General features: G+C 36.8%; 1 protein-coding gene across 1 annotated transcript in view; it reads right to left on the bottom strand.

Annotated features, from left to right (window-relative positions):
- Window positions 1–18,285, bottom strand: part of LOC121371403 (protein-cysteine N-palmitoyltransferase HHAT-like) — a 59,722-nt gene extending 41,437 nt beyond the window's left edge. Inside the window, exons 1-8 of the mRNA XM_041497273.1 lie at window positions 18,187–18,285; window positions 11,134–11,340; window positions 9,900–9,964; window positions 9,126–9,236; window positions 7,639–7,833; window positions 5,397–5,633; window positions 4,218–4,540; window positions 1,224–1,259 (exon numbers count right to left, since the gene is read on the bottom strand). Coding sequence (XP_041353207.1) covers window positions 1,224–1,259; window positions 4,218–4,540; window positions 5,397–5,633; window positions 7,639–7,833; window positions 9,126–9,236; window positions 9,900–9,964; window positions 11,134–11,311 — 1,145 coding nt within the window. The 5' untranslated portion in view covers window positions 11,312–11,340; window positions 18,187–18,285. The remainder of the gene's footprint in view (window positions 1–1,223; window positions 1,260–4,217; window positions 4,541–5,396; window positions 5,634–7,638; window positions 7,834–9,125; window positions 9,237–9,899; window positions 9,965–11,133; window positions 11,341–18,186) is intronic.
- Between the last annotated feature and the right edge of the window lie 9,257 nt (window positions 18,286–27,542).

The raw sequence follows: 27,542 nt of genomic DNA, 5'->3' as shown, positions 1-27,542 counted from the left end.
TGTATTTTATTTGTTAAGCTAAGCTGATGTTTAGACTAATGAATACATGCAGAGACACTAATGACTATTTCTTTTTCAGATTACCTTTTCATCAAATTTATCACAAAACTAGTTTTCTCAACTAGCCTTCATTACAACCTGCTAGTTAGAACATCCTCAGCCATAAGGGCAGCTAATGAATACACACGGATGGCAATGACAATTTTAATTAGTGCTGTGAATTGAAAAGAATTTTGTCTTTTGTCATCAGTTTACTCCAATCAATTGCCAATTTAATGAACAGACAGGAAGGAATGTTTTATTTAACGACACTCTCAATCTGAATGATAAAACCATAATACATGATCAGGGCCGCATCTCTGCACAATGCAGAGTCGAATGGGCTTTTCACAAAATAGTGGACGATTCCATGAATCTCTATCTAGTGCCTCATCTATATTCATCCGTCTTGCACAGAACAAAGAAATCACATTAATTACAGTTAAATGGCATCGAACATATGGTTAAGGACCATAGAGATAATCAGAGGAGAAACCTGCTGCCACCAAGCAATGGACTACTCTTTTCAATTATAGTAGCAAGGGATCTTTATATATGCAGCATCTCACAGACAGGACTGTACATACCATGGCCTTTGTTACACCAGCTGTGGAGCACTAGCTGAAACAACAAATAGCCCAGACTTGGAGGTTTACACTGAAGAGTTTTTTAATGTATGAAAACTATTAAACTATTAACTACATGTTTAGCAGTATGAAGACACTTAAAAGGAAGGAAATGTTTTATTTAACGACACACTCAGACATATGTGTTTTGGGTTTTTTTTTTGGGTTTTTTTGTTTGTTTGTTTTATCCCAGTGCCCCCTTTCCTTTCTCTCCTTTGAATTCCATCTCATTTCTTCCCGATCTGGCAACTCCTCTTATCTTTCAACTTCTTTCGCTGTCCACCTCCATATGGCGTCAGACACTTCATGAGTTACTCTTTTCGATTAGCAGCAAGGGATCTTTTATATGCACCATCCCACAGACAGGATAGTACATATCACAGCCTTTGTTACACCAGTTGTGGAGCACTGGCTGGAACGAGAAATAGCCCAATGGGTCCACCGACGGGGATCGATCCTAGACCGACCGCGCATCAAGCGAACGCTTTATCACTGGGCTACGTCCCTCCCCTGAAGACACTTCATTCAAAGACACTGAAACCTATAATAAATGTTTACCTTTTTAGAAAACTATACAATCCTCTATCAAAATATCTGAAAAAAAGAAAATGATATTTATTAATTTAATAATATGTATTAAAATGAATAAATAGATAATTTAGTGATCAATTTGACAATATGTGTCTTCAGTGATGGTAACACTTCATGAACATTTTTAAAACTGCAATTACCGTTAGCTAATATTATAGAATTTAATGTTATTACAATTGTGACACAGTGAATTTGAGAGCAGAGCAAACATGCAATGATGGCAGATGCAGGTCTATTAAATATAACTTCCTGTATGTTTTTCTCGGACTAAATGACCTGGTTTCCATGGCTTTATATTTATAAGCACTGTTAACAACAGTCAATTAGGCATGCCAGGAGGTAAAAATATGTTTCACTCGACACAAACACTAGGCAAAATACCCAAATATCAGCTAATAATTCAGTGGATGAGACATGAACAGGTATATATAGAGGATTCGTCACAAGTCTTTTTTAATATGGAAAATATCAACAGAGCAGGGGTGGGGAAAAAAAGCCCTTTTCTCTGAGACCGAAATTATTTTTTAAAAACGTATTCGCCGGTCCCCCTTTTGTCATTCTTGTCGGTCCGATACACCTGTCCATTTCTATTATTGGAACAAATTCCTATCGTCAAATGGACCGGCCTGCCCAGACATCGGTATCTTGTGCATGATTTAAAATAATAAATAAATACTGGTCAATATGGCTGGTGTTTCAGACGTTTTTAAAGTGTGATTTTAAAGTCTGCCTAAGTTAGTAAGTATATTGCCAGTCACTGAAGTCTGACCAACAGTAGTGTCAATCCACTGCCACTAGGCTACACATTTGTCAAAGTCACTGAGCCGGTCAAGAGATTAAACAGACGTTTACAATAGCACCATTCTTGGTGAGAGAGCCATCACGGTATTAAAACAAAGGACCCAGAATTTGCAACTGGTTACAATCAACACCTGTCAACACCTATGTACGGAGCTTTGTCGGGTTGAGTGTCCTAGTCCGAAGCAAGAGGTTTTTGTGCAATACAAACTGCTTAAAATAGCATAAAATATACTGAAATAATCTATAAATGTATTTATTGTTGACTGTTCAATGTAGTGTATCCAATAATTATAAAGGATTTTAAAATTAACAAGTGGGAATAAGCAGAACAGCTACATGTACTGTTATTTCTAGAGCCAGTAGAGGTCAAATTTCATCCAATCAGTGATGACGTTATTACTCTCTTTGTCTAAACATGTGCTAGCTCAGGCTGTCAAACGCTACAACGGTGCCATCTTTTATTAATTTTCAGGACACAGTATTGAATACTGGTACTTTTTATACATATATGGGAATTAAAATTCATAACTTTTATTCCTTTTTTATATTATTTATTCCATTATGTAAATTATATACAATTTGTGGGGTTTTTTCACTGATGTGATAAAAAAAAGTTTCATGTTTACCGTTTCACGTTCATGATTCAAGATAAAACTATACAAATGTCACTATGATTTTTTTTAAAACTATTCGGCAAATATCGTCTTTTATTTTTTTTTTTTTTTTTTATTCCTTTCTTTTCTGCGCCCCCCCCCCCTCCCTAGTGACGACATCAAGTGGGACCGATTGACAATTTAATTTTTCCCCACCCCTGCAACAGAGACTACATTGTATGTTAATCAGTATTTGTCGAGGCTCTGCTGAGACAAATACCGATTAACTAGACAAGGTCGATATTTTACATATTACAAAAAAAAGTAGCAAATTCTATTTATCCTATAACACTTCTAAAATAACATTTTAATTAATGTTTTAGTAAATCACAGTACTAAAGTCACCACCATCAATAATATGACAGCATCACGATTAGCACAGATTAGTTTGACGTCACGCATTTTAAACAAATCTTTGAAAACGTTACGCTCAGGTACACGGGTCTTGTTGGCTTGTAAGCAAATGACCCATCCAGCGCAACACATTATCTAGAGACCTTGCGCAAATTTGCATACCATTATTAACCGGGTTAATAAAGTATATTATCAAATGGGTTTATGACATGGATATCATGGATAAGTTATAGGATAAATAGCAGAATGAACTATGGACACACAAATGTTACAGATCCACCAAATGTTATACAAACTGAAATAAACGACATATGGAAACAAATGTTCAGATTAGGCCAAACAAAATAAATGTCTGGTCTCTGGTCAATGAGTGCGTCAATTTTTGCCCGTTTTTTTTTGCTGGGACATAAAAATGCAATTGGAGCCAAAATGGTCTATATGCTAGCTTGGGCCATTAGCTTTCTTCATTTCCTCTCTAAAACAGGTCCTGTTGTTCTGAATGAGTAGCATGGCTTGTTTTAAAAATATATGCAGCCAAAGTCGAAGTAATAAAAATTGCCTTGGCTATATGGAAAATGGAAAAAGAAAATATTTAGGTTTCCAAGGCAAGGGAGGGGGCACCATGGCCATTAAGGATGGACCAAGGCAGACGAGGAGGATGTAAAAAAACCACCTAAATATATACCCACCTTTTCTGTGTAATCCATAAAAAACAAGAGTACCGTTGAGATACATGATACGTCCATCAGGAGTTTGATAGAAAACCATATTTGTATTAATCAATATGTTACAGGTATGATTCAATGGTAAGTATGTGAAATTGCAATGGGATGGATGAACAGTTTGTTTTGGACCAACTACCATCCCAAGTTGTTCCAACATGTGTTTTGCTGGTCCTGTATGCATCTATATGCAAGATATGATGTGGATAAGGATTTACTGTTATGTGCAGTAGACCCTGAAAAGTAGGTCACAGTGACCTACAAATACTATGTGACACACTGCCATCCCAAGTTGTTCCTACATGTGAGGTTTGATGGTCCTGTATGCATGTGTATGCAAGATATGGTCCGGACAAGAAAAAGTTAACAGACGGATGTATGTTAATTAAAACTATAAAAAAATGGATATGAACACTGCACCAACTACTTACTTCCACATGTCGGAATAGCGAATGATATAGGAAATACACTTTGGCCACTTGGGTGGATCGATGTGGTCAAGACGAGCTATCTGGGAAGGAAGACCGTACATGACGAGATACTTGACCATGAAGAACTGCCCCTGACTGTAACCAATGCCAACCAGTGTCCAGACTGATATGCTCTTCAACAAATGCACATTCTGCATGAGAGCGTTGAAGTACATGTAGTGAAGAATAAATTCTATAAAAACGGCCCAAAATAAAACTCGGACAAAGTCTCTCAGAATGGGATACAGTTTCTCCAAGGTCCACTTTTGCTGGCAATTATTTATCTGAAAAAGAAGAATTTTTCTTTTTATATAAATTCTGAGTTAAACAAATTGTAATATATTAATTCTGTAATTTATTTTGAAAAAAGAATATTCCATTAAGAACTTAAAATGACAAATAACTTATCTTATAAAATGTTATTATAAGTTTATTCAATTAAAATAAAAAATCACAAATGAATCTGATATTTAGGTTTATTTTACTTGTAGCCCTTGTCTCAAGTAACTTCCATTAAAAACGTCATTCACAACTAATCTAAAAAAAAATTATGATGCATATTAAAATGCAACATTTGTGTATCATTATATGTAACTTGCCAGATCCAATCAGATCTCAAGTCGCACAACCCAATTTTTGCTAACAATCAAAACACGAGTGGAGTGACCTCCCCTTAGTATAATAAACACTGTTCTAGTTCAATCAGCTGGTAGAAAGGTGCCAAAAGGCTGTGCTAGAAACAACGTCTAGCACATGTCTTCATGACTGTAATGCACCCTTTTCATTGGTTAATCGGTTTCATTGTTTAGAAGGTAACCTGTCGTTGCTACCTGTTGATTACGTCCTTCTGGATGCAAAGGTAGTATGTGATGTCATGAACTTTGTAACACTGAAAGTATTCCTTCTAGTGATGTAATATTTATCAGCCGAGAGGAGTGATGTTAAGATCCAAGAATAATTATACTAAAAATATAAGACTGATTAAACTAGAAAATATTTCTGGAACTAGTCCTTTGGTAGATGGTTTATCTGACACTTGTCTCAACTCGTGTCAACATATCTAGGAACATGGACCATAAAACTGTATTGAATTATTTATTTTTTAAAATAAAAAAAAACAAAGCCAAAACACAACTTTACCTGAATAACAAACTTGTCATATGTCAGGAGTGGCCCCGTGAAAAACAAGGGAATATAAAATACATATAACAGCATGTCCAGCATGCCATAGCAGTCAGGGGTCTTTTTCAAACTAGAGGAAGATTTGCACTTTTCCAAGCAGAAACTGGTGTAGCGCAGATTGACTAGAGCAAGTTCGAAGAGGAACAGGTAGACAGCTCGTTCCTGAGTGTCTTCTTGAATGGCACACAACCATTTCTACAAGACAAAACATTTACTGTGTTGAAACTATTACATATCCCAGCACACACATCTGTTTTAAGGAACAATATGTCTGAAGTCAAGAGGCTACTTCTGCACCTCATTTTAGTTGTTGCTTTTTATCATTGATTTAACTACGTTAACTGTATTACAGTATTTAAGATAAAAACAGAAAAGAAATATAATGTAGCTGTAATGAAAAATATTTAAATAAAATTTGCAGTATCCCATGTTGGATACGGCTATAAAAACATCTAATTCACTGAGCACTCTATGGTGACGACCCTTCAATGAAATTAACACTATAAAAACTGATGGCATTTAAATTTCTCAAACATGGTTTTGAGCATATGTATTACACGGAATACTATACTCATGTCAGTTAGATATCATTTATCTTACAACTGGTTTAAAAATATATCCAACTTGCTTTTACTAGTTAGATATGTTTTGAAACAACTCATAAGATAAATGGTAGATAAATGCCATACATGTAGTAGTCACTATATACGAATAGCTGTATACCATAAGAAAAGCATAAAGTATCGTCCGTGAAACTGTTTTGGTGGTTGCATTGTTTGTGCTTAACAATATGTACATTTGAAGATTTCTGACATTGTTGACTTTTGCATGGGAAAAGTAAACAACTGTCTTTCATATTAACAGAAATTTTTGTAAAAATAAAGTTAAAACAAGCAAAGAAAGCCAAATTTAAAAATAACTCACTCAATACCATGCCACATTTCTTAATACCTTCTTTCTATGATTTTCAAAGACTGTCATTAGAAAGAAAACTTTATTTTAAAACCTAATTTTATCTGTTCTCAGCTGTACTGCTATCTGGTTATTGAAGTCACATAATTGTCATGGCGTCTACTGGCAAAACTCAATTTACAGATACTTGCCAAAAATATATGGTCCTTATATGTTTTAAACATCTTTCTGGATTTCTGTTTATATATTTATTAAAACTCAGAATGCAGCTTATATTTTTTAACCAAACAATTTTACCATTATAACCATTCATTTGCTCAACTTATAACATGATTGCAAGACAACAGAACTGTTATATCCATTTTCCAAAAATATTGTCTGTTAACATTGGTTCTCGAAGACTCCATTTTGTAATTTGGCTTAAAATAATTTTTATAAATTATTATAAGTACATATTTTGTTGAACAACATACATGTTTTGATAAAACACTAAAAGGTTTTGTTGGAAAGTTTTGGCTGTAAGCTATACCACTAAATGTTTCACTCATTGAAACAGGTAACGTAGTTAACAATACTTACGACTGATGCATGCTACATGTTTTGATGCATATGCGGTAAACTTTGCTACATTGCGGCCACTTTAGTGCTCATTTGAAGCATAGAAACACTAATAAAAAGGTAGCAATTTAGATAACAACAGTCTGTTTATAAATATTGATATGCTTTAGAACTGAATGCTTATGCTCACCGAAACTGGTTCACCCATGATACCAAAAGGATCTATAAACCCTTACTTTGGCCCATTTTCTGTAAATTGAGGTATGTAGTTAACAGGCATTCATTAGTCATTTAAAAGGGACATACCCTAGTTTTTAAACACTAAGGTATATTTCTGATTATTATAGCCGTTTTTGACAACTGAAATCATACTCTACTTAGATTTTATGGTTTAGATTATTAATTTCCGTACATTCGATGTGTCTTTGGTCATCCTGGTGTTTTTAATATCACAAAATGCATTTCTCATATTTTAAAAAATGCATGTGCGTCTGAGACGTACCAGCTATGGAGTAGAGTTTTAGTTCATTTTCAGAGGGTATTTCACCATTTCAAAGTCACAGGCTCATGTTTCACTCAACTGTAACTTTATCCAAATGTGTTTCAGGTTTGTAGATTAACTAAACTTAGTGTTAATTTTTATGGGTTGAAACTAGGGTATGTCCCTTTAAGTTACAAGTGGGTTCATCTGAAACTGACACCAGTAAAGATATTATTAATGTAAACTTACCATAAAAGGAAGGAAGTATTCATAGTTGAGAGTGGCTAACAGAGACAGGCTAGTTATCCAGACAGCAACAGAACTCTTCAGAGAGGAGACAAGAAATATTGAGCAGCAGTGACCAATGAAAAACAGAACTACTCTCCAACCCAGAACAAAACTAACACAAACCAAGGAGTACGTCAGGAAAACATGCTTCCGTGCCTGCAACAAAATGGATTTTTAAATTTTTTAAAGTTGTTTACATCTTATTTTGGATCAAATTAAATATTTTTTTAAAATGTTAAATTACCTAATAATTTATTTAAAGCATTTTGAAAAATGTATGAAATTCTATTCATATACTTAGCACAATGTCAAGATGGCTTTCTGAATTACATGTAGTACAGTTACAGGATCTTACAACAAGTAATTAAGATCAAAGATGGATAATTATGTAAATCCATATTGTGTCACTGTTGCAGAAAATAATTAACGCCTGCTGACAGCAGGGCTTCTAGATTATGGTAGCTCCACTTCCATGTCTAGTGATTTTCAGTGTTGGGCTGGTAAATAACTACTATTGCCATGCCCGACGGCTAGTGAAATGATCTTTTTTTTAAATATTGCAGTTAGTCTATTTTGTAAATATGAATAATCTTGCCTCCCATCCCCACCCACCAATCTTAGTATTTTTAAGCTATCTCTCTCTCTTTAGGTGACATATCTGATATTTACTATTATTAGTAAAATTGTATTAACTTAAAGTAAAGTAGGGCTAGTGAATTTTTAATTGTGGCTAGTAAATTTTAAAAATCACTGATCCCATGCTTAGTGGATTTTATAAGTTCTACTTTTAATTTACAAAAAAAAAGAAAAGAAATTACTTTACAAAACACTTTTCAACAAATTTGGCTGCATCATGATAAAAGGATTTTTAATAATTACCCATTTTTATACACAAATGTATATAGTACAATACCAAATAGCAGTCAAAAACTGAAGTGCCCTATACCTTAACAGACAATGGTGTAGCCAGCTTGCCTCGTCTGGAATTTCCCCCGATTTATTTTATTTTCCCCCATGACATTGATATTTATTTTACAGGTCAGAGTTTGTCTCAGTATTTTTTCCTCTCTGGCTACACCCCCAGACAGACCACATGATATACCCGCCATTGTTGGGATATGTAACAGAACTTGTCAAAACGTATTCGTGTATTTAGCCAGTAAATTCAAGTACTTGGATTAGAACTAGCATCAGTGTTAAAGTTCATTGTATTTCCGTAGTCAAGGTGGCTTTAAGTTTCTGTTACATTTGAAACAACCTGCTTCAACTCCCATTTTTATTGATTAATTTTACAGGCAAGGTGCTTCACTATTTATATATCTATGGTAAAGATGTTGAATGAAAGGCTACATGAAAATGTCTTCTTTATCACAGTGTCTTGGTTACTGTATCAAAACCACTGTTTATTTTCTGTACTGTACACAGGCTATGAATAATAAAATGCTTACATCTTTAAACTCAAACTCCAGTAATTTGCTTATCACAATATGTCCTGAATACCATGGAACCAATTGCCAAAAATACCGATACCAGAAAGTCCACTCAAAGTTGGAAATATCCTGTAAAATAAACAAGTTTTAAAGTTGTTAATGTGGGAAATGTACATGCTATTTAAAATTAGTTACTTGGATCTTGTAGTTGATTAAGCTAATCAAATTTAATCTTAAGAATATGTGCACTATTTAAATTATTTATTACATGTACCATAAACTCTTTTTAAAAATATAATATTGTATGTAAAATTAACAATTAAAACGTAGTACATTAATAATAAGATATACAGTGAATGTATACTCACATCAAAATGTAATCAATTTTTATACTTTTATTTTTAAGTCGGCATGTTTTATTGACCATGGGAGATAACTCCACATTTTAGAAGGAAAGTAGAAATTATCAACCAGCCTCAGTGGCATCGTGGTTAAGCCATCGGACTACAGGCTGGTAGATACAGGATTCGCAGACCGGTACCGGCTCCAACCCAGAGCGAGTTCTTAAGGGTTCAATGGGTAGGTGTAAGACCACTACACCCTCTTCTTTCTCACTAACCACCAACAGTTAACAACTAACCTACTGTCCTGGACAAACTGCCCAGATAGCCGAGGTGTGTTTGAATTTTAATTAGATATAAGCACAGAAATAAGTTGAAATGAAATGAAAATAAATTATCAAAATACTCTAGTTAAAAACACTTTCTGCACATTAATTTTTATCAAACATACCTTTCTACGACCAAGGATTTTCCAACCATCTTCAAAATCATATGCATTCAAATAGTCTTGATACACTGAAATAAAAGTTTGTTTTGTTTAATGACACCACTATTTAAAGCACTTTGATTTTTAAATCATCGGTTATTGAATGTCAAACATTTTGTAATTCTAACAGTCGTAGAGTCAAACCTGCTACATTTTTCCATTAGTAGCAAGGGATCCTTTATGTGCACCATTCCAGACAGGATAGCACATACCAGAGCCTTTGTGGTGCACTGGCTGGAACAAGAAACTGCCCAATGGCCCAATGGGGATCAATCCTAGACGGACTGCACACTACCAAACACTTTACCACTGGGCTACATTCCACCCCAATATAACGAAATAAGTAAAAATAATTAATGAATGTTCCAGATTTTCCATGTCTTCACCAGTTCTGTCTGTGGTGAAGTGCAAATAAAATAATTAATGAATGTTCCAGATTTTCCATGTCTTCACCAGTTCTGTCTGTGGTGAAGTGCAAATAAAATATCCCTTGGTGTTATTTGAAAGGTCTAGTAAGTATGCCTCTCACTATCTATACTAAATGTCACAATAACCATATGATATAACTGTAGTTTAAAATGTGCTAGGACGATGTTAAATAAACATGACTTTCCCTTGTCTTTGTACTGCACACAAGTACACATACACAATAATTTAATACAGTGACCAAAATAATTATAACACATTGTGGAAGTTAATGCTATTTTGTTTCTTAAAAAACATGTAAAGATCATACTCCAAAAAGACAACAAGTCAATCACAATTCTGGTACACTTATAAGACTTAGGGTAAATTTATAAGTTATTTATCTCCTGTACATGTAAGTTCCCTAAACAGCTGTACATGTTCCAATAATCGTGGATGTTTAACCTTGTGTCCAGATCATATCAAGGCTTACACACTTCTAAACTAAAGTCTGAAGATTACCATTTGTATATTTGACCCTTGAAGTTATCACTTACAACAAACATGCTTAAAACGAACTACTGCATAGAACAAACTGATCGTAAAGTCCCATTTTATCTCCCTATACATTATTAATAAGCAACTTATGCAAGTGTACAACGAACTACTGCTATAACAAACTAACTAGGAGTATCATGGTCCCTTCCGGTTCGTTATAAGAGTACTTTACTGTACCACTAAAAATATCACTAATTTGAAATGACGAAGAATGCTAATGCTATGACCAACCAACCATCAGAATCTCTGAAGATGGAATACAGCACATATGAGATGCTTCCAAATCCAATTAACGAGTAAAGACTGATCTCTGGCACGGCAAGGCAGCCATAGTGGATTTTAGATGGCCCTGCACGTACATGGGACTTCTTCTGAGTGATCTGGCATTCGTTAGTCCTCCCGCCATGGGTCATGGTATGTCAGTATTCTTACATTAGGCTCCCTAAAAATAAGAAAAGAAAATGAGGAAGTATCACAGTACGTACTGGTACAGTAAAACCGGGCAGGTTGGAGAAATAATTTGGAAACTATTTACAATTATAAAAGAAAGTGTTTATTAGCTGGAGCCATAAGGCATGTGGCCAGTTATTGAAGTTCTGCCATCTTGACTGGTTTTTTTGTCAATATTTATTTTCATTTCAAATTATTTTTGTACTTATATCCAGTTAAGGTTCAAGCATGCTGTCCTGGGCACAGACACCTCAGCTATCTGGGCTGTTTGTCTAGGACAGTGGATTAGTTGTTAGTGGTTTTGTTAATAAACACCACAATGGTTTGGGTCATTTTGGGGGGGGGGGGGGGGGGGGTCTATTAGGCAATTATTTTGTGTTTATTCTTGCATATTAGTTTGAGTATTAATAATAGCTTCAGGCAAATGTCTCTTTGCATACAATTTTTCAGACAAGAGTCTCAAGAAAATCAATCCTTGGAGCGAGCTTTAACGAGCTCCATGGTCTGATTTTCTTGAAATGAGTGTCCGAAAAACCATCTACAAAAGGACGAGAGCCAGAAATATTTTCTAGTTTATAATCAGTCTAATAATTTTAGTATAATTATTATAAAATTCACTCCATTTTATTTCTGTACTGTGACATTACTCCTCTCAGCTAAAGGAATGCATTCAGTGTTAAATATTACGTGACATCACAAACTACCTTTCAGTGGCGGATCCAGAAAATCCATTTAGGGGGTAGGAGTCCCAATGACATGAGGTGAAATGCCAAGGGAACTTTGGGGGAGGTTTGGAGAGGGATCGTAATTTTTTTTTTAAATATAATAAAATTATAACTCACAAAATTTAGGGAGGGGCCCTGTATTAAGTAATATAGGGCTAGTGAATTTTTAAGCATGGCTAGTAAAAATTTTAAAATCACTATCTAATGGCTAGTGGATTTTGTAAAAATTAAAGAAGCCCTGGAATATCTCGGCAGATTGATGAAATCATATCGTTATGGGCTGAAGTATTACGAATGATTGGCTAATGTATTCTAAATGCCAAATGAGTGTAAATACTACTAATAATAATAGCAACAATAAAGATGTTTTTTATTGTTCACATGCAGTATATTTCAGTACAGTACCTACATTTTAGTACATGTATGAAATAAAGAAAAGGACACTGGTCTGGTATTTCATTCAGGCTGTTAACAATGTCCCAGTTAAATAATGTAAGATTTTAAAACCTGCATTGTGCAATAGGTTTTCATTGGAGTTTTTATTAAAATTTTTTTAAAAGAATCAAAATTTTGCAAAAAAATGAAAATATTTGAACAAACACTTGCAGCTTTATTCAAGTCCTGTATTTTAGCCTAAAACACAAAATATTGTACTTTTATAAGATTACTAGCTGGGAGGGCTAGAGGTGACTTAAGCTATAAGACAACATGATATAAGCCAATGTTTATTAAACATTTAGTGAAATATCTTAAAATATCAGTGAACTAAAAGTGTTGTCAGTCACTCAGTGACAGTAACACATTCTAGAGTGAAAATTTCACTAGTTTACTCTAAAATGTGTTATTGTCACTGTAAAAAATGTTATCTTCACTGTAAGAAAGCCGGAACTATTTTGCTGCTGGCATTTTAAAAATAAAGGTAAATTGCCAAAAGTTATATAATAAATAGAAAATTTCATGGTTTTTGTCAAATGATTTATATCTCATCTCGTGAAGTTTGCAATCATGTCCTGCGCGACTCTAATTTGACAAAAAACATGAAATATCTTCTATGTGTGTATATATATATATATATATATATATATATATATATATATATATATACTCTTCAAAAAAAGAAACGCAAAAGGGTACAAATGGGTTATAACTCCGATTTTATGTTTCCTACCGGTTCATGCTTTGTGAATATAAGGTCATTGCATGTCCCAAACACATTCCCACGGTTACATTCGATAAAACGCAGCTACTGTACAATAAAGTTCCAAAATGTGAATATTCGCAAAAACGCAGCCACGTGAAAACCATGTCACCACTGCACGTGTGTTGTCTGCACGTGCAACATGAACACCGACAGTATAAAAGTGCAGGGTGTTCGCTTGCCTGGCCTCTGTATCTGGCCGACAGTTGACAATCCAGGACATGCCATGTCTCAGTGAACCGCAGAGAAACAATGCCATCGGCCGACTAGACGCAGGCGAATCCAGAACGGCCGTTGCCAGGGCATTCCATGTGTCCCCAAGCACCATCTCCAGACTGTGGGACCGTTACCAGCAACATGGATCAACACATGACCTCCCTAGATCCGGTCGACCACGGGTCACTACCCCCGGGCAGGACCGCTACATCCGGGTACGCCACCTTCGGGAACGATTGACTACTGCCACCTCCACAGCCGCAGCAATACCAGGTTTGCGCAGGATATCCGACCAGACCGTACGGAACCGCCTACGTGAGGTAGGAATTCGTGCCAGACGTCCAGTTCGAGGTGTCATCTTAACACCACAACACCGTCGACTCCGACTGCAGTGGTGCCAGATTCATCGACAATGGCCTCAACTGCGATGGAGACAGGTGTGGTTCAGTGACGAGTCCCGATTTCTGCTCCGACGTCATGATGGAAGATGTCGCGTGTATAGGCGTCGTGGTGAACGTTATGCGGCAAACTGCGTGCAGGAAGTGGACAGATTCGGCGGGGGTAGTGTCATGGTGTGGGCAGCCATCTCACACACTGGCAGAACTGACCTGGTCCACGTGCAGGGCAACCTGAATGCACAGGGCTAGATTGACCAGATCCTCCGGCCACACATCGTTCCAGTTATGGCCAACGCCAACGCAGTGTTCCAACATGACAACGCCAGGCCTCACACAGCACGTCTCACAACGGCTTTCCTACAGAACAACAACATTAATGTCCTTCCTTGGCCATCGATATCACCGGATTTGAACCTAATTGAGCATCTATGGGACGAGTTGGACCGACGCCTCCGACAGCGACAACCACAGCCCCAGACCCTGCCCGAGCTGGCAGCAGCCTTGCAGGCCGAGTGGGCCACCATCCCCCGGGACGTCATCCGTACTCTGGTTGCTTCAATGGGCAGGCGGTGCCAGGCAGTTGTCAACACACGCGGAGGCCACACCCGGTATTGACTCCAGATGACCTTGACCTTGGTGGTGTGTCCTATCACTTACTCACAATGGACTAGAGTGAATTGTGAACAATCCTGCAACATTTGGTAATTATTGGACTCACCATTCAATAATTAAATAAATTCTCCAAATGTTACGACAATGTGGTTTTGCGTTTCTTCTTTTGAAGAGTATATATATATATATATATATATATATATACACACAATTACAAAATCATGTTTAATCTGGCAGGTTTCAATTTGAGCATGAAGAATTTGTAACTTTAAAGACCAAATACATGGCCGAAATTTTGACCTGTGCTGCCATTACTAGCATGGGTCCCTGGTGATTTGAGGTACTTAATACTTGTATATTTTAAAACTGCTTTGTAATTTTATTATAATTATTAGTTGATGAAACATTTTAATTGTTACTTGAACCAATAATGCAGCAAAATTTACATATTTGATGCACACGTGCTTACAATCGGCCTACCCCTGCTCATTGAACGGAAAAACGTAACTATTATTATTTACTATTTTCAAGTACAGAAGCAAAAAATTGTCATAAAAACAAAGTATATAACTGTAACTTGCATGCCTGAATTTATGTCTGGAAGCAATCAATAAAAAAGGAAGTGTTTTTTTATAATTATTTTTATTCATTTAGCAGTCAGCAGATTGCTGCATGGTGTTTAAAATATTGCTTGCAACATAAGGTGCCACAAACTTCTTTTTTGTTTTTTCAAATTGCTTTATATCGTTATTTCTATTTTAAATCTTTTCTAAATATTTTTTTAATATTTATTGAAATATAATACTGACTATATGTATTGTAGTAATAGTCATATTTTTAAAGTAAAACTCTATTGATCTACATCCTTAGTTTACATTTTAAAATTTTAGCGACCTTATTTGGTTCCATAGAAAAATTATTGATGTATGACTTCACTCACTAGTACATCAAAATAAACATGCACATACAGACATTTCGATATATATGTTTGGCATGATCACCATAAATTAAGAAAACTGCAAATGTTTTAACTGAAATATGGGTCATGTGTTTTTGACCTATTTTGGTTCCTGTGTAGAAAAAAGAATTTTAAGGTAAAATGTAGCAAAGAACTGGATATACTTAAAATTTCTTAGCTACTTGACTGTCTACAGATCTTACTGTGGCCACCTTTATTGGCTAAGGGAGACTAATGATTTTACAAAGGGAGACCATCGATTTTAGGGTCTGGCTAATATGGTACTAGTTAAAAAAGAAACACACTGAAACTGAATCGAATGTTGCAAAACACATACTACAGACCTGCCAGCAGAAGACATAGAAAATGCTCTATATTTTGACAGGGCCACTCAGCTTATGTGGTTTTGGGCTGGATTTTTCAAAAAATAGAGCTCGAAACATACTGCAGACACTGCATGCATTTTTAAAATCTGGAAGTTGTTGGCTTATTGGAATGGACTGGATATGCCATAATTATCTAGTAGACCTACGTTTTGACAATTGTTATTCAATGTTATGGTAAAAATTATCCATATTTAATTAGCTTATGTTATTCTGGCACAAAATCAAAATCTTATTTAGTAGTTTTAACTCACACAAATGTTAGCACATGCATGCATATAAAAACAACAATGGAATTTTCCATTTCTACAGGGATTATTCCAAAGGTCAGTTAACTGACTGCCGTTGCCGGTATTGTTTTAAGTTGAAGTGATTTGCATGAAATAAGATATCAGATCTAAGGTCTTGATATCAAGACTTACATGATGACATACAGAGCTTCTAGAATTTTTATAAAATCCACTAGCCTTGGGATCAGTGATTTACAAAATGTACTAGCCCTGAATAAAAAAAATTCTAGCCCTAACAAGTTAATACAATTTTACTAAATAAGAGTAATAATCGGATATGTAGCCTAAAACGGGAAATAGAGCTTGAAAACAACAACACTGGGGGTGGGGTGGGGTGGGGGGGTGAGGGCAGGACATTCATATTTACAAAATAGACGTAACAGCAACATTTGACTAACAAAAATTCACTAGCCGTTGGGCATGGCAATAGTAGTTATTTACTAGCCCAACATTGAATATCACTAGCCACGGGAGTGGGGCCACCATAATCTAGAAGCCCCGTCATAACTGTCCAAATATTACTGTAATAAAAAATAAGTACGTTTTTATGCTTTGTAATATAACAAAGTTCATCCTATATTTTGGTAAAATGTTTGGGGTTTTTTTTCCACAGATTTATTTTTCTTTTGATATTTATTTTATTAGTAGCCTACTACTGTAGTATTTACAATACGGTATCCAAATTAAACGCATACATGTGCATGCACAAACACACACACATTATTACATTTTAGAGAGGCAGAAAATAATATAAATTTTTAGGCAATTGTCCATTTGCGTCAAAAGGGAACCAATGAATTAGCATGTAACTTCACAATGAATAAAGATAAAATTCATATAAAACATACTAATTTATTAAGTTTGAAACCCATGCCATCTTAAATAACTTTCTTTTCTTTTTTTTCTTTTTTTTTTTGGGGGGGGGGGGGGGAGGGAATGTTCAGGTTAAATAAATAAAGTAGAAAATTAGTTACAAATTACCATCAAACTGCATAGGTTAAATCTTCTTTTCTGATAAGAGTCTTTAAGGAAATTAATGAAACATCCAAGGTATTCTGAACGACAAAACCGTAATACATGATCAGGGCTATATCTCTGCACAATGCAGTCGAATGGGCATTTGGCAAAATAGTGGATTATTCCATGGATCTCCATCTAGTGCCTTGTCTATAGGACAGCCACTCCCAAGGAAATCCTTTACTGGAGATTTCACCCCCATTTGCATCATCACAGAGGAGTGCCACAAGACTAGTTTACTAAAGCATGCGCATTCTACCTTTAGTCTCTTTGTACTGAATTATCTTTTTACTTAAAGAGATATTGCAAGTCAAGTTGCATACCTTGGTTGTTCTAGCATTTTGTCTTCACTCCAGTATTAAAAATGAGATTTAATCTGTATAATTTAATGGTAAATTAAATACAAATAATAGTAAATTTTATTTCTACTAGATTTCTTTTTAAAAAATTGGTATGAATTTTAACTTTATTAATTATGAGGGCGGGGCGTAGCCCAGTGGTAAAGTGCTCGCTCGATGTGCGGTCGGTCTGGGATCGATCCCAGTCAGTGGGCCCATTGGACTATTTCTCGTTCCAGCCAGTGCACCACGACTGCTATATCAAAGGTCGTGGTATGTACTACCCTGTCTGTGGGATAGTGCATATAAAAGATCCCTTGCTGCTAATCGAAAAGAGTAGTCCATTAAGTGGCGACAGCGGGTTTCCTCTCTCGATATCTGTGTGGTCCTTAACCATATGTCTGCTGCCATATAACTGTAAATAAAATGTGTCTTTAAATAAAACAAATTCTTTTCTTTTTTATTAATTATGAAGTTACATGCCCTGGGCTTCTAGATTATGGCATACCCAGCCCCACTCCCATGGCTAGTGATATTCAATGTTGGGCTAGTAAATAACTGTGAATTTTGTTTTGGTCAGATGTTGCAGTCAAGACTAATGAATTGGTGGAAATTACAAAACCGCAGATCGACATTGCCGGATCTATAATTAAACTAATTAATTGATTAACAATCATGCAAAATTGTTTCAGTTTTTGCATACCATTATGTAAATGACGGTGATATTGCAATCATGCGACAGAGCATATAATTATTAAAAAGAACTGTTCTTCGTCTGACAGTGACAACCATTTTAAGAATTATCTTCTGTATTACATTTCTACCATATTTTATGGCGCTCCTATGTAACAGGTGTATTGAGATCCCACCAAGCGTTGTGCTGCGAGTTTTTTAATAGTTTTTTTTACAGCATTGTGTCCCAAAATGTAACTTGATAACGCACCAGTCAGATTTGTAGTTGTGAAAAATAATGCGAGAAGAAAAAACATAAGCGTACGAGACGGGGGGGGGGGGGGGGGGGGACCTCAAATTTGGCAAGAATGATACAGATATATTCGAGCAAAATGTGCTAACCTGAGACCATTTTACCATGTGTTTCCATTATTCTACCCTCAAAATTAGTTATAATCCATGTAGTGGTTCGTTTGCAACCCTGTATAGCTGTTTGGTAGCAATGGTAATATGAATAAATTTTGTTATCCAAAAAAAAAAAAAAAAAAAAAAAAAAAAAAAAAAAAAAAAAAGAAAAGAAAATGGCTGCCCACAGTTAGCAGGAATAATGATGCGTTTTTCATTTGTTAAAGTGTCAGTATACATGTGTTGGTGGTCCGGGTATGCATATTTCCAACACATAAGGTTCATGTTTGAGTTTACTCTCCCTTTAAAACCGATTTTGTGTGTGTGGTGTGTATGCGCGAGTGCGTGTGTAGCCTACAGTGTGTAACAAATGTTAAAGTTTGTTTTGTTTAACTACACCACTAAATCACACTGATTTATTAATCATCAGCTATTGGATGTCAAGCATACGGTAATTGTCACACGCACTGTACATGTTTTCCATTAGCAGCAAGTGATCTGTTTTTTATCTTTCCCATGTACTTTCCCTCAGGCAGGACAGCACATACCACGGCCTTTGATTTATCAGTTGTAGGGCACTGGTTTGGACGGGAAAAACAATCAGAAAATGGATACACCGAGAGGATTCGATCCTTCGTCCGAAACACCTAAGACGACGCACTCAACACATTTTATTTACGGTTATATGGCGTCGGACTCTTTTCGATTAGGGATTAAGGGATCTTTTATATGCACCACCCCATAGACAGGATAGCACATGTATACCACGGCCTTTGCTGTGCCAGTCGTGGTGCACTGGCTAGAGCGAGAAATAGCCCAATGGGCCCACTGACGGGGATCGATCCCAAACAAACCGCGCATCGAGCGAGCGCTTTACCACTGGGCTACGTCCGCCCCACACCTAAGGCGAGCGCTCAACAGACTGCTGAGCTAGATCCCGCCGTGCAGCAAATAAATACAATGGATTTATTGGTGTTTAATGGGGAATACAATATCTTCGTTGGCTCAGTGTTTTGAAGGACTATTGCTATATATATTTGGGATCGATCCTCCTCGGTGGGCTCATTGGGTTGTTTCTCGTTTCAGCCAGTGCACCACGACCGATGTATCAAAGATCGTGGTAAGTGATATCCTGCCTGTGGGATGGTACATATAAAAGATCCCTTGCTACTAATGGAAAAATATGGCGAGTTTCCTCTCTAAGACTATGTCAAAATTACCAAATACGTGACATCCAATAGCCGATGATTAATAAATCAATGTGCTCTAGTGGTGTCGTTAAACAAAACAAACTTTAAAACAAACTTAAGTACTTTCATTTAACTTGAGGTAAATGTTATGTGTTATTTTTTGATAACTAATAGTCTGAACAAGGTGACATGTGCGAATACTGATTAAATACGAACAACCTTTTTATTCAGTGGTATATACTTTAATTTTCAGGTGCATATTTAAGACTAAACTGTTGAAATCCTTTTAGTGTGACATCTTTATTTTCTGCATTTGTCATTGCAGCACTTGGGGAGAGGCAACGTGCGAGGCCTGCAGCCATGGAGACGTAGGAATCCGAAAAAGATGATGAACAAGATTGAAATGTAGTTCGATAATAAATGTTACAACTGTACTTTTGTTATTCTTAATTACATTGGCTCAATGTTGGCACAACGTTGGGCCAACTATATAACGTGGTATGAACATGTTGGCACAACTTTGGGACACCTTTGGTGCAACGTGGAATTGGCAACAGTGAGCCAGCTTTGGCCCAACGGCCAAAATGACCATGTGCCAACGTCGGCAGTCTACGTTGGGCCAACGGTACGGGTTACGTTGGGCCAACCATGGTGTGCTATCTGGGATATTTATGCTCTGCCTTATTTTATTACGTAAGAAGCAATATATTTTTCAGCGCAGTTCATATGTGTAGTGGTGAAGATAAGCTCAAAAGCTATATTATTACAATGGTCACTTAATATAAATATATCTACACGTATTAATATAAATTCAGTTTTAATACAACGTTGCCGTATAAACTCACAAGATCCATTATCGCTATATATACTGATATTAGGTTACGATTTTTAATATGTAACGTTGCTTTATTAATACCGCTAGATTATGGGGCCGTTCAACAATTCAATAACGCTCTAGAGAGGATGCGGTATTATGGGATGCGCTACAAAATATGGAAGGTTTCCAAAACAATATATATATATATTTCCCGAAACAAACTATTTTAGTCGCCTACATGTCCAATTGAAGAGGACGATAGGTAAATTGTCTCCATCGTTTTGACTGTCTGTCTGTCTGTCTGTCTGGTTGACCGTCTGTATGACATAGTTTCTCGAAATCTTTTCTTTCGCAATGTCTGAAGATACTGATAAAAAAATTTGTGCAGAATATTTTTATATAGAGTTATAAATAAAGTTTGAGTTTCTTGACGTATTTCAATTTTTGATAGAGTTATGGCTCTTAAACTTAAAAGATACGAACATGTGTTGGGCCCCGTAGGGAATACGTTTACTGTTTTAGCAGTACTCTCAGAATGTTTGTTTATATAGTATTTATTACAAAATAAATAGAGAGAAAAAAAGAAAGATAGATCGAAAGGAAGACAGAAACGAAAGTAAGAACAAAAGAACCATCTGAGTGTAATTCGCCACAGTAAAAGGCAAAGAAAGAAAGAATTTTTTTATTTAACGACGCACTCGACACATTTTATTTACGGTTATATGGCGTCAGACATATGGTTAAGGATTACACAGATATTGAGAGAGGAAACCCGCTGTCGCCACTTCATGGGTTACTCTTTTCGATTAGCAGGAAGGGGTCTTTTATATGCACCACCCCACAGATAGGGTAGTACATACCACGACCTTTGATATACCAATCATTTTAGAGGGGAAATGGCAGGACCATAGCCAGTTGGAGTTACTTATTTAAGGCATGCAGACATTAACAGATTCCAGCAGATTCTAAGAGGGGAGGGGGCAATTAATTTTTAAGGGGCAAAGCGCCCTTCCCCCACCCCCCGGAAGGGGTCTTAGGGAAAGAACGTTAATTCAATCTAGCTCCAAAATAAGTATAATTTCAAATACATCGCAAAGCAATTGATTCATAATTGATTCATGTGTGCGGTGGTTTAAGGTGTATATATATATATATATATATATATATATATATATATATATATATATATATATATATAATATATATATATATATATATATATATATATATACATGTATATACATGTATAAATATATAATTTATTTTAATAAAAAAACATCGCTGCTGCTAAAAAGTGTCTCCGCTTCCTACGCCAGTGTAAGGGATGGATCATGAACAAAAATTGCAATTAAAATTTACCTGGTAATCCAACTGACCTCGGATCACTTTGACAGGACTTTTTTAAATTACAGACACTGTTTGATCTTAGCATTTAATAAACAACCCCACCCCCAGCCTTTTAGTATGTTGGATATTATAGATGCATACACTTCATTTGCAATTTCTTTGAGGTCAGACTGTAGGCTGAGTTGAGAATGGCGGTTGGACGGCTCATACCCATTTTAATATAAGCAACGGTTTTAATTTTAACGTTAATCTCCGATCTCCGTGATAATGAAATTAATAATGTCGGGATTATCTCGATCGGTAACAGCCTGCAAGTGAAGATCAAACGGTGCAGATTAATGCATGTATCAGTATATATTCCATGTACTACATGCACACGTACACCTTTCCAGACTCAGTGTCTAAGGATCGAAGCCCATCACTGCAGAAGGTACTGTAACACTGGATGTGGTTTCGTAACTTTCCTATGACAGGGCCAAACATGTACGTGTGTAATGAGTGTGTATACATGTATTTGTGTGCGTGTGTGTATGCATATGTGCATGTGTGTATGTCAGAGAGAGAGAGAGAGAGAGAGAGAGAGAGAGAGAGAGAGAGAGAGAGAGAGAGAGAGAGAGAGAGAGAGAGAGAGAGAGAGAGAGAGAGAGAACGAGAGAGCGTATGCGCGTGTGTTTGCGTGACTTGCACATACACACACCCCAGCCAAACCGAAAACGGGTAGCGTATACTTTTATGTAAGTGTCGAACTAAATACATTTTAGTTCTGAATGGCCATTATGTGTAATATTATTTCCTGTATTGCTGCATTTATTAGACATACATGTTATGTTTTGTTTTAAAGCTACGATAGTGAGTATATTTGTAATACATGTATCTATAACTTATCGTTCAGTCTGCTACATCGCGTAATCACAGTTTTCACTTTTGTTTTAGAGAAATGGGTTTACTCAAGCGTCTGGTGTTGTACACAGCTACCGGCCTCGGTGGCGTCGTGGCAGGCCATCGGTCTACAGGCTGGTAGGTACTGGGTTCGGATCCCAGTCGAGGCATGGGATTTTTAATCCAGATATCGACTCCAAACCATGAGTGAGTGCTACGCAAGGCTCAATGGGTAGGTGTAAACCACTTGCACCGACCAGTGATTCATAACTGGTTCAACAAAGGTCATGGTTTGTGCTATCCTGCCTGTGGGAAGCGCAAATAAAAGATCCCTTGCTGCTAATCGGAAGAGTAGCCCATGTAGTGGCGACAGCGGGTTTCCTCTCAAAATCTGTGTGGTCCTTAACCATATGTCTGACGCCATATAACCGTAAATAAAATGTGTTGAGTGCGTCGTTAAATAAAACATTTCTTTCTTTCTTGGATGGAGTTACCACAAGAAATCATAAAGGTAACTATTGTACAGTACAGTATACACACGACTGTGTTTGTGGGGGGTTTTGTGGGTTTTTTCTTTTGTTTTTTTGTTGTCGGTTTTTTACTACTAAATGTTCTCTTGATTTTGACATTACCATAGGTTTGCCCGAGAGTGGCAAACACAGCAAATCCTTCTGTATATCTTTAAAATTATAATGATAACATTTTCAAATATGACTCAGTGTTCTCGCTGCTTCATTTCGGGGTGGGACGTAGCCCAGTGGTAAAGCGTTCGCTTAATCCGCGGTCGGTCTGGGATCGATCTCCGTTGGTGGGCCCATTGGGCTATTTCTCGCTACAGCCAGTGCAGCACGACTGGTATATCAACGGCCGTGGTATGTGTTATCCTGTCTGTTGGATGGTGCATATAAAAGATCCCTTGCTGCTAATCGAAAAGAGTAGCCCATAAAGTGGCGACAGCGGGTTTCCTCCTCAATATATGTGTGATCCTTAACCAAATGTCCGACGCCATATGACCGTAAATAAAATGTGTTGAGTGCGTCGTTAAATCCTTCTTTCTTTCGCTGCTTCATTTAAGCGGAACGGTGCCCTTTGACATAGCGATATCAACACTGATAGGGGTCATCTATTTGCCATGGCCAATCTTCATATCCAGTTTGAGAATCCTAGGTCCAACTGTTCTCAAGTTATTGATCGGAACCCGTTTAACTATCCAAGGTCACTGTGACTTTGACCAAGCGACCTCAAAACCGATAGGATTCCTCTACCGGTCATGACCAACCTTCATATCAAGTTTGAGGATTCTAGGCCCAATTGTTCTCAAGTTATTGATTAGAAACCATCTTGTCTACCGACGAGACATACCGACCGACATGAGCAAAGCAATATACCCCCGCTTCTTCGAAGGTGGCTATAATAATAAATATCACTGGTAGACTAGTGGTCCAATGAATAAAAGTGGCCTGGATAAGGACAAAAAAGGGAGTACGGAATTTTAGACGACACATTGTAGTTTCATGATTGCCCACTTGCCAGAAAATATTTATTCTGGTATGCAAATTCCAGAGGCCAAAGGTCACCTGATCAATTGGATTTTTTTACATCCGAGCCCGACTGAAATAAACCATGCGTTTCGACGTAATGGTATGTATTTCTTGTAAAGATTGATCAAAATTGGCCCAGCAGTTTAGGAGATATCGTTTGAAGCAATTGTTGACAACGACGGACGACGGCGCACGACGACGGACGACGGACATTGACTGATCACAATAGCTCACCATGAACACTTCGTGCTCAGGTGAGCTAAAAATAAATGTTTTGTTTGCGCTAACGTGCTAAATTTTTTTAGGGTAGGTAGGTATGCATTATATATTTTTTTGAAACAAGTTTTCATGGTCAGAGGCAAACTGTAAACAAAACTGTTTTATAAATTAAATAGGTCTATATGTATAGATCTATGAACAAATGGAAACTTCTAAATGAAAATGTCAATTTCTAAGTGAATTATAATATCTGCAATGATTATACAATATTTATGCATGAAAACACGTTTGGTCATTCATTTCCTAAAAAAGTGTAGGGTATGGGTAAAAATAGGGATGGGGTACAAAATAGAGTAGGTAGGGTTAGCGGACCCCCCCCCCCCCCCCCCCCCCCGACGCCAATATGTCCTGTTTTCAACTGTTTGTGTAACGAAAGATCATTAAACAAGTGGTTTATTAAGACAGAAGAAATCGCACCAGATCCAGTACTACTACTACCAGCTTGTTTGTTATAAGAAAATTTGACTTAGTTGGTCGAATGCTAGCTCGTTGGAACCTTGCCTTCATTGAGGCTGTGGTGTGGTAGTTTGACTCCCATAGGTGCCCCCTTTTAGTCCCTAGAAAAGACTCGGCCTTTGGGGGACCGTTCCGGGAATGTCCTGAGAAAGGCACTGTTAATTGGTGGGAGGCATCCTACGGGAATCTGGTTGAAAGTCCTTAGAAAGACTGTTTGTAATGGCCCTAAAAAGGGTCTTCGTGCCCGGACGGTAATTTCTGTTCTCAATGTTAGTCTGCTAACCCTAATTTTAATTAGATCATTACATTATATATGCCAAGCTTTACTGAACTGTGTGCAATGTTAGAAAATAAATGCACTGATCGCAATTGCTGTATGTTTCTGCATCTGTAATTACAGTCTTAGGTTAATTACGTGACTTGTAATTCATTTAACGAAACCTCAGCACATTTGATAAACTACTACTGTTTGATGACATGTTATTTCAACACTTCGGGGCGTGATCATCGGTCTATCGATCCATGATCGATCTATCGATCCATCTATCCATCTACCCACCCACCCACCCACCCACCCACCCACCCATCCATCCATCCATCCATCCATCATCGATCTATCGATCCATCTACCCACCCACCCATCCATCCATCCATTCACCCATTCATCTTTCATTTGGACACGTATATAATAAAATATGATGTTGTAGTCCTTTTCATACCCTTAACATGTTTGTATTTATTCATTTGTCACATATCTGCTCAATAACATGTCTTAAACCCTACAGTACTTTCTGTACAACATATACAAACTGAAAAATATTTTAATAAAATATGCCATAGTTTATTCTTTCCCACTGATGGCAACCGTCGCATTAGTAGTTTTTGTAGTGTTAAATTACTACTTGAACAACAATAATAACACCACCACCACCACCACCACCACTAACATCAAAGCCAAGAGAATGGTTGATTTGGGAGGTGGTCTGGCGGAAATGGTTAAAAAGGCGAAAGTAGCTTTAGGAAGGCAGGACTACCAGTGGGCCCTGGTGCTCAGCTCTAGCGTGTTACGAGTCAAGCCAAAGCACCCCGATGCACGCGATCTTAAAGCTAAAGCTATAGAGCAGCTGGCACTGAAGGGAACTAGCAACAATGGGATTTCATATTACAAATCGTGTGCTGCTGAAACCTTGGGTAAGATTGATACGACGACACCACCAGAGGTAATCGCTGGATTCATGCATCAAGCGTCGATGTGGGATTTGTTCAAAATTTTACGAGTATACTACAAGACAGAGGAATGCCAAGACATGAAGGGTTCGGTGTCATTTAAAGTTAAGGGTCCTCCTGCTTTGTTTTTTAAGTTATTGTTCCGAAATGGTATCGTGGTAGTTTCTAAAGAAAATTCTGATTCCGGTGCTGTAGATGTCGTCTGCACCGAGCCTCAGTGCCGCCAGTTTGCCATTGAATTACTGTTAGGAACAGCTAAAACGCCTCTCTCTGGATTTCCGGAACGTTTCATGAAATGCTTTGGTATGTAATGGCCATTTACAATTAAAACTTATTGGAGAAAAGAATTTAAATACGCAGAACATGACCCATAATCATTGTAATGTTTCGCACTTTCTACCACAGACGCCATATAACCGTAAATAAAATGTGTTGAGTGCGTCGTTAAATAAAACATTTCCTTCCTTTCTACCACAGAACCCCCATATGATAATGTTGCTTTAGTTTGACAAACTCGCGGTATTATTTGAAATGTTTGGCCTTCACATTTAGCTAATCTTGTCTAATAAAGGTTTATTCTAATCAAAGATGTTATTTGTTTTTGTTTACGTTCTAGCTGTATAAATGCATTTCTTTGAACCAAAACAGTTCCGCAGAAAGGCAACAGATATACTAAAGGGACCATCCTGAGGTTTCTGTCATTGTATCATGTTTACGATCAACAAAGCCTTTTTGATGACAGCAATTACATATTAGAGATATTTCTTTTGTTTAGAATATCGGTGTCTGTATAAACAAGGTGTTTGTAGTCGTTTCAATGTTTGTAGCAGCCCAAACTGAATTTTACCTACCAATAATTTCGTATATACAAAACAATATAGGAAGTATTTACGAAGTAGAGTGAAAACTTAACCTTTTATGAGAAAGTCACATGAAAGGAAGTAGAAAGAATCAATGATGTCAAAAATAAACAAAACTTTTGTTAATATTGAAACTTTGTGAAACAATTGGTAAATAATGAAAAAAAAATTGTTTTGTTAAAAGACACAAAACAGAGCACACTGATTTATTAATCATCGGCTACTGGATGTCAAACAGTTGGTAAGTTTGACCTGTAGTCTTTGACCTGGGATCTTTTATATGCACCATTCCAAACAGGATAGCACATACCACGGCTTTTGATATACCAATCGTGATGCACTGGCTGGAACGAGCGATAGTCCAATGGGTCCACCTATTGTTATAT

The sequence above is a fragment of the Gigantopelta aegis genome, chromosome 4 (genome assembly GCF_016097555.1).
Source record: "Gigantopelta aegis isolate Gae_Host chromosome 4, Gae_host_genome, whole genome shotgun sequence".
Lineage (NCBI taxonomy): Eukaryota > Metazoa > Mollusca > Gastropoda > Neomphalida > Peltospiridae > Gigantopelta > Gigantopelta aegis.
Note: the sequence above shows the minus strand (reverse complement) of the source record. Positions and strands in the feature narration are given on the sequence as shown.